This window comes from Cygnus atratus, chromosome 7, assembly GCF_013377495.2.
Source record: "Cygnus atratus isolate AKBS03 ecotype Queensland, Australia chromosome 7, CAtr_DNAZoo_HiC_assembly, whole genome shotgun sequence".
Taxonomy (NCBI): Eukaryota; Metazoa; Chordata; class Aves; order Anseriformes; family Anatidae; genus Cygnus; species Cygnus atratus.
The window spans coordinates 3,927,107-3,945,997 of record NC_066368.1 but is presented as its reverse complement, the minus strand read 5'-3'; the positions used below and the strand labels follow the sequence as shown (position 1 = coordinate 3,945,997).

General features: G+C 50.9%; 2 protein-coding genes across 2 annotated transcripts in view; both read right to left on the bottom strand.

The window, feature by feature from the left end:
• Window positions 1-4,113, bottom strand: part of FAM53B (family with sequence similarity 53 member B) — a 45,512-nt gene extending 41,399 nt beyond the window's left edge. The window contains exon 1 of the mRNA XM_035547719.2: window positions 3,995-4,113. The gene's annotated coding sequence lies outside the window, so the exon portion shown is untranslated. The remainder of the gene's footprint in view (window positions 1-3,994) is intronic.
• A 6,974-nt stretch (window positions 4,114-11,087) lies between these two features.
• On the bottom strand, window positions 11,088-18,891 carry EEF1AKMT2 (EEF1A lysine methyltransferase 2). Its single transcript, XM_035547790.2, has 6 exons — window positions 18,782-18,891; window positions 18,478-18,543; window positions 17,843-17,957; window positions 14,132-14,239; window positions 13,012-13,228; window positions 11,088-12,212 (listed from the first exon to the last, which is right to left on the bottom strand). The coding sequence occupies exons 1-6, from the start codon at window positions 18,835-18,837 to the stop codon at window positions 12,115-12,117; spliced, it is 660 nt and encodes a 219-aa protein (XP_035403683.1). The 5' UTR covers window positions 18,838-18,891; the 3' UTR covers window positions 11,088-12,114.

Sequence of the window (18,891 nt, the reverse complement as noted above, 5' to 3'; positions counted from 1 at the left end):
GGGTCCCTGGGTTTAGGATCGGGACGAGGGGTGCAGCTCCCCAGTCCCCAGAGCACCAAGCACGGTGCGGCGCTGCGCACCAAGCCCTGCCTCTGCTCTGCCGCCCTGAGACTTCTGCTGCATCCTCGCTGGGGCTGGCCCCGAACAGGGACAGGGGCGGGTTTCCCAGCCGCACACTTTGCCAGGCTTCCTTCTTTACAGACCCTCGGAGCCGTACCGAGACACGAGCGCAGAGCAGCCACCAAGTCAAACCCTCCCCTCGCCCCGCTCCCGTACCTACCGCACGGCGCGAAGCCGAACCTTTGGCTGCTGAAAGCGAAAGCTGCGGCCGGGATCCACGAATATCGGGACCGACGCAGCCCAGGGGATGCTTCAAACGGGCTGCGGAGGGGCGATACCGACGCTGCTACATTTAATCCTCCGAAAGCAACAGCTACCACCAAGCCTGCCTCGGGCTTTGTATTATTTGTGGAGCAGGGGGTTAGGGAACCCAGACCCTTCACCAGCACGTATTTTTGGCACCTGCTCTCCCGTTTCTTAAGCTTTACTTCAAATACAGTGATGAGGGAGCCGAACTGCCGTGGGTACCAGCACGTCTGCCCACCCAGGCACCCACGCCCCGCAGCTGCACATCTCCAAAGCCCGCCGGAGCTCCTCACACCCCAGCTCGCACGCACCCAGCGCATCTCATGGCAGATGCAGGACCTACAGCACCGGACGAACCTACCCCACCAAACGCTGCAAGCTTCGCAGCTCAAGGATCAGCTACCCGGAGCCAGGAGGAACTCTGCATGCATTAACTGCAGTTAGCTTTGTAATTCCCGACACCCGCTTCACCCGCCCGTGAGCGAAGATTTCGGCAGCCCCTGCTCGCACCAGCTTGGCGGGGCTTCAGGCACAGGCCCCTGCCTGGGAACTTGGTCTCCCTGAAGGCAGCCAGCTCGTAGAAGTTTGGAAAACCACAGCAGCCCGCGGCTCTGCTCCCTGCGCTCACGTCCTGCGCCGCTGGCCCGAGCACACAGCTGGGTCACGGGCAGCCGGGCTGCGACTGCGGGCTCGGAGCGTGACCCTGGGGAAGTGAAGTCCTCGCTCATAAATACGGCGTGGCTGCTGTTACCAGGGCAGCTGGAGCACAGAATGAGAGATTTAGGGCTCGAGCCTGCTCCTCTGCAACCGGCACCCTCCCAAATAAGGTGCCGCGGGGCGGAGGAGTTGTTCCCCCAAGCACTGTGGGAGCGGATCCAACCAGGGGCTGCCCCCCATCACCACCGGCACCGGGCTCCGCGGCACGGCCCGGCACAACAGGGAGGTTCGGGAGCCACGGGTGCACCCAGAGACTCGTCGGGGGGCGGAGGAAAAGGGTGAAAAGCAGTGCAGATGAGGAGATTAGGTGTCTCTGCAACACCCGATACCCATCTCTCCGCCTGCGGCACTCGCAGCGCACGGGTCACCGCAGCGCTCCATCTTGTAAGCACGCGAAGAAGTCGGGGTTTGGATGAGCCCTCGCTCCCTGGGCTGGAAATCACCCGAATCTGGGGGGGTTTGGGCAGCACCTCGCCTTCCTCCCCATGCCAGCCGGGCGGCCACGCCAGAGCCCCCCGATACGGGGTGGCAAGGAGGGGGTCCCACGGGGCGGCCGCCCATCAGCCCCCCGCCAAACGAGCTGCTTACCGACCAGCGGAGGAGCAGCAGGGCCGAAAGCCCCCTTCTCTTCACCCAGTTAGTTCAAATTTAGCATGAGGAGCAGGCACGCAGCCCCGGCGGTGGGGACAGCAGTGCCGCAAACAGCCCCAGAGCAGTGACCGCTGCCCCGACCCGCAGCATCGCAGCTGGCACGTGTGGGACCCGCGGCAGGCGCGGCCCCCCGCCTGTTTGCCTGCTGCTTCCCCACGCCGGCAGGCTTGCTTCCTCTTCCTCCACCAACCCCTTTCGGGAGGGCAAGGAGCAAAAAGAAGCGTGATTAACTCAGCCACCGACGGCTTGGCCGAGGAGCGAGGCAGGAGCAACTACGTACACCCCACGGGAGCGGCCGGGTGAGCGCGGGGCCGTGCCAGGGCTGCGAGCATCCCGGCACCTCTGCCTGCTCCAGCCCCGCCGCTCCAGCGCCTGCCCTGCCCCAGCTCATCGGGACCAGACCCAGCAAAGTGCTCCTGCGAGCCGTGTGACGCCACAGGGGGACGGGAACACAACCCAGATCGCGCCTTTCGGCCCGGGGTGTCCTCTTATTTACCCGAGTTTTTACGAGGACAGCACAAAGCACGTCCATCCTGCTGGGGACGGACAAAAACAGAAGCTCTGTACATTACAAGAAGGAAAAATAGAACAGCCTCAAGCCACACAACTGGCACTTGAGAAATCAGAAGTGGACCAGCAGCCATAAAAGGGACAAACTGCGCAACCCCCCTCGTTCCCCCCTCCATCACCTCCTCTACCCCCCCCCAGCACGGGTTCTACGCCGAAACACAGGGGTTTGGGCAAAAAGCTGCACGCCTCGTTCTGCCAGCACGCCTGCTGAAAGTGAAACAAGCCTTTGATACTAGAAGGAATTAATTGCACATAATTAACTGCAGCAGATTTGGGGATTTATGTTGGTATATGTTCACCTATTTGCATGCGTGCATATTTATGCACACGTATTTATTAATTCATGCATCCATACTTGAAAGCCAGCCTAAATCAATGCCGGATCTGTCTCGCGGTCTGCTTGATCTCCACGTATAAAGCTCTGGATCCCGTCCGCAGCAATGGGTTGTGCCCTGCGCTGATTTACCCCGCTCCTACACGCAAAGGCAAACTTTTGGATCCGGCAGGCTGAGCTCTCGCTGCTCGCCCTCCCAGCGGCCGTCCGCCCGCTGCAAGAGGAGCTGGAGCCGCTCGCGGAGATCTTGGCCACGTGCAGCACTCCCCGAGCCGTCCGTCCCTCCCTCCCTCCTCCGGGTCGATCCTGGAAGCGCAGAGCCTGGATGCGGGGGGACTGAAGACCAAACGGCGGCCGGGCCGCGCGGGCCCCGCGGCGTGACACGTCCCCAGCCCTCCGGGGAGGTGAGAAGGGCGCAGTCCCGCGGCCGACGGCTTCGGCTGGTTTCCTCTCGCTGCTTTTTCTCGTCGTCTTCCTCCTCGCTCCGCCAAGCCTCAGTGCGTGCCCCAACCAGTGTCACGGGTGGGCTGGCCGAGGGGGACCGTGCGTGACGCCAGGGGTGCCCAGCTGCCTCCGAGATCCCGGCGCCGTGCGGCCCACGGGATGCCGAGCAGGGCCGGGGCTGCCAGCGCGCGTGGGCAAGGAGGAGCCGCAGCAGGGATGCTCCGAGCCCGCGGTGCCTTCACAGCCTGCTCGCGAGCCGGGGCGACCTCGGCAGCCCGCGGGTAGCCTTACGCCGTGCCCGTCCACTCTGGCATCGCCCGGGGGACTCGAGGGGAAGGCGCCACGCACCGTTTCGGCCGGGGATCTCGTGGCGCCCAGCCACCTGCACGCCGGGCCCGCAGCTCCTGGCTAAGGGCTGAGCACCTCGGCTGCCCAGCACCGGGGCACGGGGCTGTGCGGCCGCAGGATGAGTGCCCTCAGGCCCTACGGAGCGAGCCGAGACCGGGGGTCCTGGGGGGCCCGGGGAGGCGCTGTGGGGGTCCCTGGGGTGCCGGAGCGGGGGTCCCGGAGCTTCGCCACCCACCGAGGGGGGACACACGTGGTGGGGCGGGCGGTTGGGGGGGGGGGGGGTTAATGAACAACCCTAATTAATTGAGGCGGGCGTGGGGAGCCGTAGAAGCCGGCCCTGCACACGCGGGGCTTACGAGGCCCCCCCCCCGGGCATCCCCAGCGCCGTGCCGCGGCCCCCGCCCGGCCGTGCCCGCCCTCCGCCGGGAGCCGAGGCTGCGGGCGGGGTCCCCCCGTGTCCCCCCCGGTCCCCTCCGTGTCCCCACGGTCCCCTCCAGGTCCTGCCGCCCCCCCCCCCCCCCCCCGCCGCCCTTTGTGCGCCCCCCGGCCCGGCCCGGCTCTTACCGTGGCGGCGGCGCGGCCCGGCCGGGCCGGCTGTGGGCGCCGCTCCGAGCCGCGCTCCCTCCTGGCGGGGAGAGGAGGAGGAGGAGGAGGAGGAGGAGGAGGAGGAGGAGGAGGAGGAGGAGGAGGAGGAGGAGGAGGAGGAGGAGGAGGAGGGAGGAAATGCGCTTGTCACTTCCTGAGCGGGGCCCGGCGCCGGCCGCCCTGGCAGGGCCCGGCCCGCACCTTGCGGGGGGCTCCGCGCCCGCCGCCCCCCGGTGCGGAGCCCGGGCCCGGGGCCCCCCCCCCGGGGGGGAGCGGGCACAGCTCGGGCCCCGCTCCCCGCAGCGCCCCGCAGCGCCCCGCAGCCCCGGCCCCGGGAGCCCTGCACCGGTCCCGGCTGCCCCAGAGGCGGCCAAGGCTGCCTCCTGCTGGCGCCGCTCCTCCGCGGGGACAGGCGCTGGACAGCGCAGGGCCGGCGGAAAGCCGGGCTCGCAGGGCTGCGGCCATCGGCAGCCTGCTGGGACGGGTCTGCCCGGCCTGGCCTGGCTCGGCTCGGCTCGGCTCGGCTCGGTTCGGCTCAGCAGCCGGCCCTCAGGAGCGAGCCGCGCCGACATCTTCCCTCCATGCCTGGTGACGCGCAGGCTTTGTGGAGAGGGAGCGAGGACGCTGCCTGACAGCCGCAGCGAGGATTTGGACCCCACCGCGAAGTTGAGCCTGAACGTTCGTCTTGATTGCACGCCAGCAGCCAGCACGGATCGTGTCGGGAAGGGGATCGGGGCCTCGCACCTACCAGCAGGACGTGGTGAGTGCCGAGGGCGAGGGGACGTGTACGCCTCCAAGGGCACGGCCACGGGCACCTGATAAGCATCAAGGAGGACTATCAGTATTTGAGGTAATGAAGAAGAAAGGAGACGAGCAGAAGAAGCAGACGAGAAGGGAGAAGCTCCCCTCAAGGCAGGTGGCTTGCTGCTCGGCACACACGTAATCCACCAGGAGCAGGAAGAAGGGATGGCGACACGAAGAGGCTTTTGCATCAGGCTCCTCCGTCCTCCTAAGCCGCTTGCCTTCCTTATCGCCTGTTCAGACTGGTAACAAGGAAGATGAAGCTCCTTTGCCAGAACTTTGGGAATCGAGTTTGAAAATGGTTTTTATGGATTCCCAGCTGAGTATTTCGGTACTAGCGCTCGCGGCATAATTGGATCCATCCCCGCGGCAGCCTTGTGCAGCGCGGGGTTGGTCTCCAGGAACCAAGCAGAAGGTTGCTTTCTGGCTGCTTCCGCAGCTCGGTTCAAAACCAGCATTTTTTGCCTCTCATCCGCTGTGCTGTCAGGCAGATGAGCTGGCCGTGGGCTGCCAGCAGCGCTGTGCCTCCGAGTATAAACCTGCTTTCTACAGAGGTATTCTCAGGAACGTTCTTTAAATGTAAAGGCTGGCCACAGGTCCCTGCTCTGGTGACAGTCTAAGAGATCTTTGTCAAAAGGGGAAGAAATAGAAATCACTTTTAAGCTTTAAAGAACAGGGCCCGGGAGTTCAGGCACTGTGGATGGTAAATTCACACCATTTAACTCTGAGCTGATTTCATTTGGGGCTCTGGGTGTCAGTGCCTTTACTACCCACTGACTCCAAGCCTGAAGTAGATGGAAGCTGTGGGTAGGAAAAAAGTGAACAACCCTTACGAGCCCTCTGAAGTTATATTGGGGCCCAAGGCATTGGAACACGTAGGTACAGCAGCGCTAAGTGTAGTGGACGAGCACCACTCCCCTCTCTCCCAGGGTGGAGGATTTGGCTGCCTGGTGCCTGCACACGGACACCCACCCGCTGAAGGTCTGCAGCAGCAGCAAACGGAGACCACCTGCAGAAGCCACGCTCTGGGTTCGGGAGATGTCCTGAAAGTCAGAGAACTTCAGCAGAGGCAAGCAGAAGGATTTTAACAAATATCCCATACCCAAGGAGCAAGCACGGCTCTGTAAGACAGTCGGGATGTTCTAGCTCAGCGTGCCTGAGCAAGGAGAGCTGGTACCCTAAATATATGCAGACAGCACTGTGATCTGGAGGGGAGTTCTTACCACATGTGGCATATGGTGGGATTTGCACCAAACCTAAAAATCCCTCTTTTATTTCCCAGGTTACTTGTGCACACGCAACAGCTTGCGTGTGCCTGCGTGTCCGTGCTGCTCATGGAAGGTTTCAGTTCACAACCCTATCAACACTTCAAATTAATAAATGCCGATTCTTCCCATAAATAAATCAATCCAGATTCTTCTGCCTGACATGCGACACTGTCCATGAGCACTTGGCTGTTTGAGCGGCTGTGCCAAGGCTCGTTGCTGTTCTCTCACTGGTGTTTACTAGCTCTGGCTTTCCAGGCCAGGCTTAGGCACTTGCTATTATCCAGAATTTATACGCGACCTTGCAGCTACATCATTTGTTTGCCTGACAGCACCCAGTTTAATTTCCAGTAACCCAGAAAAACTGCTCATTTGAAGCTACACTGTTACCTGACTAATGGAAATTAAGCCAGGGGTTGGCTTTCCCCGTGTTTACGTCAAATAAAACACACCAGTGTTCCCTTCCCTCCGCTGTCTTGAGGCTGTAGCACCTCATCCCCTTTCACGGAAAGCCCCAGCTGTCCACGAGCTGTTCTCCAACCCAGCTGCTACCATCAGGGTGAGGTCACACTCGACACACTTCCAGCCAAGCGATGCAGCGGAGCCATCCCCTCCGAAGGTGTCCGTGCCACTGGGACAGACAGAGGGGCAGGAACACGCTCAGCCCCAACTTCCCCTCCTCTCACCCCAGCGCAGGCAGCAAGCAGTGGGAACACGAAGGAGGCAGGTCTTAAGGCACAGCAGAGCCCCAGCCCGTTAATTTTCTGTGTGCTCTCCACATATTTTACACGAGACGATCCGCTGTGTTACTGGCTCCGTACACTAAAGCAGTTACTGTTGTAGCGAGGCGTGTTCTTTACCTTTCGGTGTGCCAAGACTAGGAAAGCAATCCGAGCGCCAAAACACTGAAAATTTTGCTGTACGTCGCTGAATACCCTACTGGAAGTTTTTGTCTGGTATGAAATAACCCAAGTTTTGGCAGTCTTTCATCAGGCACCCTGGAACCCAGCAGGACGGACATAGCAGAGGGGACGCACACGCGGGTTTTCCTTACAATGGCTCCAGTGCTGCCAGTGCATTCCTGGAACGTGGGAGCACACAGAAGCCAGTGTCAGCCACGAAGCAAGGCATGCTGTGCCTAATGCAGCAGAAAAGCTATTCAAGAACCCATCCTCACGTAAAAATAACTCCAGAGAAGCTGCCAGGCCCGGTGCCAGCCCCTTGCCTGGCCTCAGGGGCATCGGCCTCGCGCACCTGGGCACGGAGCCCCGTCGCTGCGGTGTCAGTTCATCGCCTCGTTTGCCCCTTCGGGCCTTTGACCCTTCGGCCCCACAGCTGCCACGGCCCGCAGCAGGCATCTTCGCAGAGCAGAGCCAATTTGGATGCAAATTACAGGAGAGAGCGTCTCCATTTGTAGTCACGGACGTGCTTCCCCAGCAGAGAAACCTTCCCCTTGCTTAAACACAAGTGAAGTCTCCGAAGGCGCCAGCCCAGCTGGTTCCGTGCAGCAACACCTCTACAGCACACGCCGTCCCAGCTTCCATGCAGGTACCCCACGGTCAATCTCCAGAGCACATTATGATCCTTCGGGCACGGGGCAGCGTGCTCGCAGCACCGTTTGCACGCTCATACCTGAGACTCGTAGCTGGGACCCGTGCGGTGGGACGTGCACTTCCCGGTGTTTGGAAATGGTGCTGCAACATCGAGTGTGGAATCGAGAGGGTGAGCCCGTATCTGTATGTAGATCCTAGCCCCGTATCACGCAGCTGTTATTTCAACCTGATGCTCTTGACAGTGACTTGGAGAAGTCGTCTCCTGACAGGACGGACAGGCTGTGCTTCCATGCTTCATCCCTGCGGGCCCTCTCTGGACCAGCAGCTGCCCTAATTCTGTTGGTGTTCCTGACGTAACCCAGCATCTCTTCAAAAAATTGCAGCTCCCAGAAATTCTTCCTTTTAGACCACAGAATTATACCGAAGTTCAAGAACAGAATATTAATTCTGTGTCTTCTTAGCTTCCAAAAATTAACTTTTAAAAACAACCTACAGAGCACTGCACCTGACCATCTCCACCCCGTAGGGAGCAACGACCATTAAATGAGGATAATTCCATACAAATACCAACCTGGTCACCGAGAGGGAAGGCAAGGAGCAAGGGAACGTTATCCTTCCTTCTGAATTTTCTGTGTTCGTTCAGTTGTGTCGCAGTTTTCATGTCTGGTATTTCTCACTTTAAAATTTATATAAACACGATTATAGGAGAAGTATTTACTTCAGGAAAGTGCTGTGATGCTGGAAATGCAAAGGCTTTTTGTCTTGAGAACCTATTTACCCTACTCCTTAGCAGAATCCCATGTGTAAAAACTCCCCTAGGTCTGGCTTCTTGAATCAATACTTATTTCATTAATTTCACTCGGTCTCCTCTGTCAGATATTTCATCCTGACAGTTCACTTCCCTGATAGAACCCATAAGAATTCAAAGGTCTGCTCTTCTCCGGGTAAAATGCTCCCAGCCCGCTCAGCAGGATGAGCCCCACAAACACAAAGGACTCTCACAATAAATTCCTCACAAAATAACCTGCAAAAGCTTGGCAATAGCAGGTAGCAGGAGCCAGGTATCGGGGGCAGAGCTGTACCAAATGCAGCTGGTGCTGCTCGCTAGGGCTTAGGTACTAAAATCCATCCTCCTGACTTCGTTGCGTTCATGAAGACACCCACCTTACAAACCACCATCAAAGTGCCCAAACCACAGGCAAAGCCTCCCTGCTCCTAACTCACTGCTTATTTCTCTGACTCTTTTGAATGGTTTTTCACTGAAAACCATAAACGTGATCATACCTTCATGAAAAATCATCTAGACAGACGAACTGCCCCAAATCGAGAGCATTCTTTGACACGTCATTTCCAAATCCTACTAGTCAGTAAAAAGCCATTGTTCAAGGCACTATTAGAGCTGCTGCCGAGGCTCCATTATTCCTAAAATATCAGGTTTCCAACAGAGCAGATGTCAAACAGCAGGCCCTTGGTTATTACTGCCTCAAAAAAACCTCCTAAACATGATTTACAAGCATTTTTCTACTCTCCAGTGATACTTCAAAGTGCACGGGCCTGTCTAAGAACACGCAATCCACAGGTCAGATGCAGAACTCGTTAGACCCAAGTCACAGCCTGTGTGCTCATTTCAGACTGAAGAGGGGCCACTGCCAATTTCAGGATCAAAACCATGCCGCTTGTGGGTGCCACTCCATTTTTCTGCTCCCCGCCCTCCCTCCCCACAGAGGCACCCATCTGCGGGCTCTTTCTTTCGGCTCTCTTGAGCATTGTACTAGAAAACTTTAATGTACACCTCAGAAGTAGACAGGCACATGAATTCTGCCTTAAAGCAATAGTTACGTGAAGACAGCAAGGCTCCTACAGTAAGCCTGCAACACCTTGGGGCAGCAGGATAATATTTTAGAGGTGGCATTAGCTTGTGCATCTCCTCCTTACGGCTGGATCCCGTAATCCCAAAGGTAAAGCAGAGGAACCACGTGCCATCCCTGAAGGCTTGCAGCCTACGGAGCTACACATAGCCTGGGAGCAGTAGGGAAATGCTTTGCAAAGTGGAAGCCCATGACCTTGGCTAAATAATGAGGTAGGCAAATTGTGGGCTGGAAGAGGAGACTGGTTCCCAGCCTTTCCCCACCACTAAGAAGCTTTCCCTGGTAGAAAATGTATTCCTTTAGGTGGAAATAATTATATAAAGAAATACAACAGTTGTCCAGAACCCCTGAAAAACAGCGGTATAATAGCAAGAGGAAATACTGGATTACTATTTATTACTACCATTACTATGAGTTGCTTTCAAACGCCCAGGTAAAATTACTAATTGAAAGTGGTTGATACATTTACATGTATCTGATGCTAGAATTTCTTTTTAACTATTTTAGGAAGCTAATTTTTATCTTTAAAAGTGACATAAAAATATTACCTAGTGAACAAAATCTAATAATTATCTAACCTATAAAGAAAAGAAAGCAATACTTGCCCTGAACCCTACATAACTCATGAAGTATGGATCTATAGTTAAATTCCTCTAAATTGATTAAAAGAAAATCCATGACAACCATCAATTTATTTTCACTCCATATCACGCCTTCATTACCAAAAATTACAGATGGGAATAAAACAGATGCCCCAAACACATCCTGCCAGAATACCTGCCGATTAATATTTGCTTGCATTAACTATACCTGATGCCAAATTTGTTACAAAAATGTCATAGCCTTTTTTTTCTTGAAGTTGGTTTCAGTAGTGCACTTTGAATCCTTCGTGCTGCTTCATCAAAAATATTCTGTCTGAATTACCACTTACATTTCATAGCAGTGCTGTTGGGTAGATGCAGCGCATCACACCACAATAGCTACCCAAATGGTAACTTGACAAGACACTGGTTTTGGCGCTCAAGTTAGGAACGCCAGCCTGTGCAAACATGCAAAGAGCTATTCACCTGGGACTAAACTTCCTTCCCAATGCTCTTTGACCATTCTTCTAACGCAATCAGTGTATTCCAGTTAGCAAAACAACGTAGAATTTAGGATTCTTACCTTGAAGACATCAGCAGCTGGATCACAGAGAGAAGACCTACCCCTGCGCAAGTTTTATTTCGCCTTGTTTTCTATCCTGGGAAAGTACTAGAAGTATTTACTGACCCTTAAAGATCTTCTGAACCTTGCTTGGGCTGGCAACGAGGAGAAGCATTCCTCTGATACACAAACATGACTTAGTCTGTGAAACACAACCAGCCTGCCTAATGGGACCTCCCTGATGCTTGAAAGAACAAGGTTATTGTCACCTGGCTAACGTGTGTGTCAAGGCACAAAGACTTTGTACTTCCCTTTCTTTTAGGCTACAGTAGTGTTCTGAAAGTACAAAATAACAGAAATAAAGGCAAATAAATTAAAAAAGGATCATAGATCAAGTCAAAAAAAAGGAATGTATAGTTGTGAGAATGTATAAAAAGGAATGTATAGTTATAGCTTTTAATTATTTTGTATTTATACATCTGAAATTACAGAATCATATCATAGAAACTTAGAACGGTCTGGGTTGGAAGGGACCTTTCAGACAATGTCATTCCAGCCCCCTGTCACAGGCAGGGACACCTCCCACTAGATCAGTTCCATCTGTGCCGTGGCTTTCCTGACCCCTTCCCTACACATCCCGACGGCACCCCTATCCTCTTCCCAAGTCACATGTCCTTGCTCCCACTGCTGTCATCGTTGGCTTTTAAGACATTTTTGTATGGCAAATTAATAATGAAAGAGACATATGTCACAGGCTAGTGAGATTATAACATCACGTCTTTATATATTTATGGGATCAGTGGAAATAACCGACAAAGCATGCAGACATTCCTGCAAGAGAGGTTTTTAAAAACACTCGATAGTCTGCCTCTACGGGAAAGGAGTCGGTGGAGACAGAACTATGCTGAGCCTGAGAACTTCCAAAATTCTGAATTTAAAGCACTGACTGGTCCTTCTTTTTGCACCAGCTACAGCTTCTATATTCCTTTCCCTCTTTAACAGTTATATCCATGTTTACCTAAGAAAAAAAGACACAGCACCTACACCTGAAAAGTTTGTTCCCAATTACACCACAACAGAGGAATGAGATTTTTACCTTGTAGAATACCTTTGCTATTGGTTACTGCTAACCAATACTGAAATTAAATACTAGCTAATCTTTATGTTCCAAATGCAAACATCGTGTGGCTATAGTGGTCTTCAGATTCGGCATGCCTTATTTGTCTCACACAAACTCACAGCTTCCCTAAAACCAGTGAGGTTGTAGCAAGGACAAAATTTACAGGCAAGTTATGCAAAGCTGAAATGTTTCTAGGGCAATGTTTTATAGCCCCTTGGAGTTCCATACATAGTATTTTACTGTGTACTCAAATAACATTTATTTACACACGTGTCTGAGGGTTTTTGTCAGGTTTACTTTAAAGTTCAGACTTTTCTCAGCTAATCTAATTTGCCCGAGATGGATGGCCTCACTCTTTTCTTTGGAAAACCAATGCTGTTACGCTGTTTCCAATTCTTCCTCCAAAGCAAAACTTGGGTGTTGGCAGCTCCTCCAGAATTTCAAATCCTGCCAGACAGAAATCAAAATGCTTTTGTAAGAAGGAAGTCGTTTCATTCTCCTCTTGGATAACCCTTTGCGAACCATTCTTTATTTGTCTGGAAAACTTGCAGGGCAGTTACTTTGCAAGTTTATAGGACTGTATTGTTACACTGCACTGCTGCTTTACACAGCTGAAAACCTTCCATGGATAATAAAAACCTTAGATGGCTGAATCACACAAATTAATGGCAGAAAAGATGGTTACTTGCCAGTAATTTTAGTTCCCCAGGAGGCATGGTTGTTTTAGATCCACAGTCCTGGAGTTTCAAGCCTCAGGCATGAGATTCAGGAGCTAACCAGCATATAAAAACAAACAAATAAAAAAAACCAACCCCCTTCAGAGAGGATCAGAAAGGTGACTGAGGGGGTGACATAAAAGGTCACAGTCACAGACTTGCCAGTTCCCCTAAATATGGGTAATTTCAGAATCAGTCGGATGGGTGAACTGGACCTGTCAATAAAGAGCCAAAAGAGAAACAAAAAAAACCAATCCCATGGGTACAGAATTCTCTCCTTTCCCATGTAACTAGACTGAAATCCTTGTTCTCCAGGGCATAACAAAACCTGTGCTCGCTTGACAGATTGGCATTGGCAAATGCTGTACTTGTTGAAGAAAACATAGTGAGGATAGGCTAAGGCATTTACTAGTCTTTTTACTGCCACCTTGTCTTATCTAACGAAGTAAACAGACAGACATTAAAATTTACCTACCGCATCCCTGAACAACCATAAATACGTTGGCAGACGGTTCTGTTCAACTGCTTACCTTCTCTGAACTCATCCAACAGCTCCTCCTTGGTCCAGTTGCAAGATGTTATGAGGAAGAAGCCCTCTGGTTTCAATACGCTGCGGAGAGATCTCACGTACTGCTTCCTCTTCCCAACCGCGTTATCAGGATTAAGGCTTATGGCATCAAAAGTCCCCTTGTCAATACAGATCTGAAATCCTGACAGCTCAGCTGATGGAGCCAGGAAGTCTTCCACCTAAACCAGAAGTCTGCAACTGTGAGACGATCTTTACTGAAGAGCTCCTGAATTTTTAATGCAAACCAATGCTTTAAAGTAAAAAGCCTCAAACCTGACGATAGGTATGCTTAGGAAAGGGTAACTCAAAGGCTTTTCAGTTACACATCAGCTTCTTTTTTCTCTACATCAGGCATTATATACATTACAGACGTGGTAATCTCTTTGCTACAAAGCCCACATATATACCTATTCATCTAAAACTCAAGCTAACGCATTTGGAAGTTCATTCTTTAAATCCTCATTTGTACTTTGATCCCTGGTTTCCTAGGCACTGCGTGCTGCGCACAAACACAGAGGACAAGACAGTGCCTGCCACAAAGAGATCACAACGGAGGTACGAGAACAGAGACACCCTACAGGTACAGAGCTGGAGGGGAAAAGAGCACAGCAGACAGTGCTCGGTGTGAAGGGCAGCCACGGGATCACGGAATGGCAGAGGCTGGAAGGGACCTCTGGAGGTCATCTGCTCCCAGCCCTGCTCAGGCAGGGCCTCTCAAACTTCCTGCTGCACAGCTACTGGTAGGCATTCCTTCACATAAGGATTTAATTTTCTATCTCAAATCTGAAATTCGGAATGTATCAGCTAAAAGACAGAACTTCTCAAATGGCCATCCGCCCCGCTAGAGGCAGGGAAATATTTCTAGTCCTGATGACTGTTACAAACAAGACAAACAGACCACGAATCTTCTCGGAAGTACAGATTTATTTGGTTAGAGTTCTCTCAAGAGGTATAAAACACAAATGAATTTCAAAACACATCATTATTATATTACACTGAGTGCACTTGAATATCAAGTAGGCCATTTAACCTCGGGGTCAATTGCTTTCTCTTTCCTTAATAAAGTTTCTCTCGACACTTACCTGTAATTTAATGTTAGACATCCCTTCCTTCTCCCTTACTTTTTCTGAAAGTTTTATTGCAGAAGGTGAGTAATCAATCCCGGTGAGGTTAGTGTAGCCAGTTTTTGCCTAGGCAGAAGCAGAGAATCTTAATCAGTGTGCTAGCAAATCTTGTGTTCAACAGGTATATTCCCCATCTATAATCCAACCTCTCCTCATCTTAATGACAGGGAAAAAAAAAATTACTCATTTTTATTCCTGTTATCACCACCAGAGCTAAACAGCCAAGGGAATGAACTGCAGTAACTCCATTCTGCCTGATACCTCATCAAAAGCATTGTTGACTGAAAGCTGGTTTATGTCAACAAGTGGAAAACTGAGCAGAACTGTGAAAAGAAACACCCTGGTGGGGAACAGGCTCTTATCTGCACCAAAAGTAACCTAGAAACGAGGAATTTTCAGTGATGAGAACATGTGCCAATGCCAGATGCTTCACAATAAGAAAACCTCTTTAACACTTGCACAACATATGAGGTTGAGCAATTATTTGGTTTATAACCTAAATGGTAAGAGCCAAAATATGCAGTGCATTTTATTAGTACAGAAAACCACTGTAAAAAACTTACTTTTTCTAATTTCTCATGCTAACGTCTATCTGAATGCAATTATTTGCACTGCACTGAGGTCTTTGTATCAGCAATTTTCAGGCAGGTCACGAAGCACGTACAAAAGCACAGAGACTTTCTGCTAGTCTAACTCTGAACTAGATAACGACAACCCAGTTCGCCCAAGTCAGGCAACGAGATCCTAGCAACCCTTCTGCAAGGCAGATGGGCTCGCGCACCGGGCATCAGCCGGAGCTGGGCACGTGGGAGGGGGGTGGTGACACGTTTCCACTCCTCGGTCGGAGCAGCTGAAGCGAGCAGATCTGGCCTCACGTGCGCCAGTCGGTCTGGCCGGATCCAAAGCTAACAGGAAGAGCTATGATCTTATGGCCAGCTGCAGGCAGTAACAGCAGAGGGAGGAGGAGGGGGATGGCTTGGGTTTGGTTTTTTGAACAATACATGGAATTTAACTAGTGTTAAGCAAAACGCTGCCTACCTACTTATTCCAAAGGCTGACACCTCAACAGCAGGGAAAACTACATTTTTTCTGAAGTCCTTCCTCCCTCAGTCCGTGTGAGCACAGTGCTAGCCAGCTGTTCTTAATTGAGGGCTAATTTCAGCTAGACACAAAGACCGTGTTGTTTGCATTTGATGAAGAACAGCATATTGCTCGGGCTTCTGCCCACGTTCCTCCCCAGAGCTCCAAGAGCGAACCAAGCTTCCTGAGATGCCTGCGCTGAAGGCTTGGGGGTGGAAGAGTAGTTTCCACAACAGCTCCTCTGTTTGGGAGCGAAGAGCTTGAGTCACTGCAGGGAGTTTCCATTCGCTCCTGCAGTCTCTGGGGCAGAGAAGGAAAGTTGAAGGATAAACAGCCTTAAATGCTGCTAAACCTGTACGGCCTGACTCCCTACGGACAGGAAGGGATCATCCAGTCAAGCGCCAAACATGACCGCACCGCGCTCTGGAATTGGACTACTCGTGTCCTGAAGGTGGTTATTTACAAGCACGCTTCTGCCACTTCCTGGAAAAGCTGCTTAAATAGCAGAAGGCAGCTTGCAATGTTAGCAGCGCTGCACTGTGTTTGGGCTTCTGGTGTTGCACGGCAGACACCCGCACTTGGGCAGTGAAAACCCTTCACTCACAGAAGTTTGTCAGTATTTTGGCCCCCACAGTCCTCAGAAAACTTAGGAGGTCTGAGCTCCATGTGGCAGCAACATTTCACAGCCAGATGGCTCTTTCACCTCCTTTTTGTGCAACATTCCCCGTTGGAACTGACAAAGCCTCATCTAGACCTCGCTGCATTTAAGGGCAATTTTCTTGGTATACTCCCATGTACTATTATTTACTGTTAATGGTATGCTGGGGTCCAGTATTCCCAACGAGCTGTGTTTTAAGTTCCTTCCTGTTCCTTAGAATAACACATGCCCTCAGCAGCTACCTTTCAGTGAGCTGCTACAAAGAGTTCACGACTGAAGTCTGACTGCCTTCTGCAGTATTGCCATTTCTATGACATTAGCAAGTCCAGCTCCAACGGCAGACGTGTTCTACTTGCCTACCAAGAGGCCTAATTTGATGTTCAAAGCCTAGCAGCTAACAAAAAAAAAAATTTTACATCAACTCAGCAACTGAGATCCTGAATTATTTAGAAACAATAAACAAGGTAATTTTTGAAGACACTTTTCAAATGGAAACTGGACTGAAAACCTTCTGTTAAAGCAGTCAAGAGTATTTTGAGGTGCTTTACGTATGGGAGGTGCTCTCGGGACAGTTTAATAGTTTTTAAAAGCTAACAGGCCGTTGTTTTCTTACTACAGAATGAAAATCAATTTCAGATTTATAAGTGATGCCAATATGAAAGTCTTATAAATATGAAGATTTTTCTATTGGGTGTTTCAACAGTGAAAGAACTATCATTGCACTTAAAACTTATTAGGCTTCAAAAATTATTTCTCTTAATGAGATGTGCAATTTCTACTTTTGACAATAAGACTTATCCTATGCTTCAGTGTGGCAGTCAGTCCCCATGAAGGCTTTAAATTCTTCTAAAATCAAAGTTCATGTTAAGAAAAAAAAAAAAGCATTATAAACCTGACTTTGATTTCCAACCACTGCAATTTCTGCAGTAACTAATGGAGCAAATGGAGAATGTAGAACAATATAAACTACTGCAGCAAGAAAGCTCCCTTCTTCACCAGCCTCCTTTAATATTATAGCAAAAGACTCAATCAAAACTTGGAAAGAATACTGCAGTTCCAAAACATCTTGTATCACTCTACAACAACAATGTTGTAATACTGCAGAACACATGTGGTAAGGGGTTTTCATCCCGACAGAGATGAAGCTTCTTGAAAAGAACTGTTACCAACCTTTTAAAGTATTTAGACACCTTGATTTTGACCATTTTTTACATCAATAATGAGTACTATTATCAGAATTAAGTGTGGACAAAAGGTGCTAATCAACTTTCTTTATCTGTGGGTGGTTTACACAACAATGGGAAGAAAAGCATTTTTAGATGTACTAAGACAGAATGGTAAAGTTAAAATAAGGAATATTCAGGCTGATTGATTTAAAGAAATGTTGTAAACTTTGAAGACTGAAGTACTGACAATCCAGGTAGTATCAAGAAACTAGAAGTTTAAGCAAATCTAGTGAAAAAATATGTATTTCCATTAAGAACAAGGACTTATATGTTCTAGGTGTGCACTAGAACAACATACCTGTTGTTCTTTATTGCTCATGCTATATGTTCATACTTTAAAAAACCCCAATGGCACTGCTGGTTCAATGAGTTACATATCTAAGTTCAACAGGCTGTCTGGCAGCCACTTGCAATTCTGACTTGTTTTTGTCACAGAATGTTCTTTAAGGCCTATCAACAACTGTGAAGTACTTTCACTTGTCCTCTTAAACCAAATGACAATGTAAGACCTCATGCACAGTAACCAGTGTTCTGCTGATGGAAAACACAGAACACCGGTCTTAGTTTAGGCTGCCTGCTTCTTGTCTTTCATGTAAGTTACAGCTGGCCATGATTTCTAATGTCACTTGTGAGAACTGTACTTAAAACTACAGTGTTCTGAGCATTGATTTTGTATCAAGCTCACAAACTTTGCAATATACCAACCAACTCAATCAGTAAAACACCATTCCCAGTTCCAATGTCAAGCACAGAGCTGTCATGGGGGACCTTCTGTTTTTCCAACCATCTGATTATGCGAACCATGCTTTCTTCTCCAAACCTATTAGGAACAAAGGCTCAGGTAATCACGACAGCAAAGACATACAAAAGGCTTCTTCAAAGCACCTCTTACTGAAGCATTCAGGCAGCAACCAACATAACTCATATTCTGTATTTGCTTTAAGTGTAAGTGAATCAAATGGCCTTACAACTCAGAGAAAGCCCAACTCTGGAAGGTGAAGCCCTCCACATATAAAAAAATGAAGACAGCACTGCCAATTTGCCAACTTAAATCTGAGCTCAGTGACAAAATGAACGTTTATGAGTAAAACACACGGCGAGTCCCAGCTCACCTTCTGTGCAATGACAGTTATCTAAGTGCACCCTATAAATTTACATTGCAAAACCGGGCAGGAGAGGTACGGGTGGCTTCAAGATTATTTAAAGATTTAAAATTTGCTACCATTTTGCCAACCCCCAGAACTATTCACTAACCCCGTAACCAAACTGCGGGGTGCCCTTTTGCAACCCCCGTTACCAACAGGGGTACGGGGCGCGCTCCGGTGCAGTTAGTTATTTACCAAATTTCCCCGGCGTCTCCAGTGTCCTGAAAAAACCGCAGCTCTCTGTCGTACGCAGCATCCCAGCTAGATGGGGAAGGAGAAGAAATTGCGATTAACACTGGGAAATCGGGGAAAAGGAGGAGAGGAAGGAGGCATCACGGGGCCGCTTCGTCCCCGCTCCACAACCGACACGAAGGCTTTGCGAGCGGGGAGGGCACCCCCGCGGGCTGCCCCGGCTGCTCCCCGGTCCCGACCCTTTCCCCATCCCGATCCCGATCCCGGTCCCGATCCCTGCCCATATCGCGGCCCTGCCCGCACTCACTGCGGCCTGGTGCCCAGGGCCGAGGGCCCGAAGGCCGGCCCCCCGCCGCCCGCCATGCCGCCACCACCGAGCCGGGCCGCCGCGGCCGCCGCCCTGGCGGAGCGGAGGAC

Bases quoted from the DNA above. Each gene is read 5' to 3' on its own strand.
- EEF1AKMT2 (XM_035547790.2), bottom strand. From the start codon at position 18,837: ATGGCGGGCGGCGGGGGGCCGGCCTTCGGGCCCTCGGCCCTGGGCACC. The intron at 14,240-17,842 runs GTTGGTATATTG...GCTTCTGCCTAG, and splicing joins GTGTTTTACTGATTGAGTTG to GCAAAAACTGGCTACACTAA. The intron at 13,229-14,131 runs GTAAGTGTCGAG...CTTCTGGTTTAG, and splicing joins TGTCTAACATTAAATTACAG to GTGGAAGACTTCCTGGCTCC.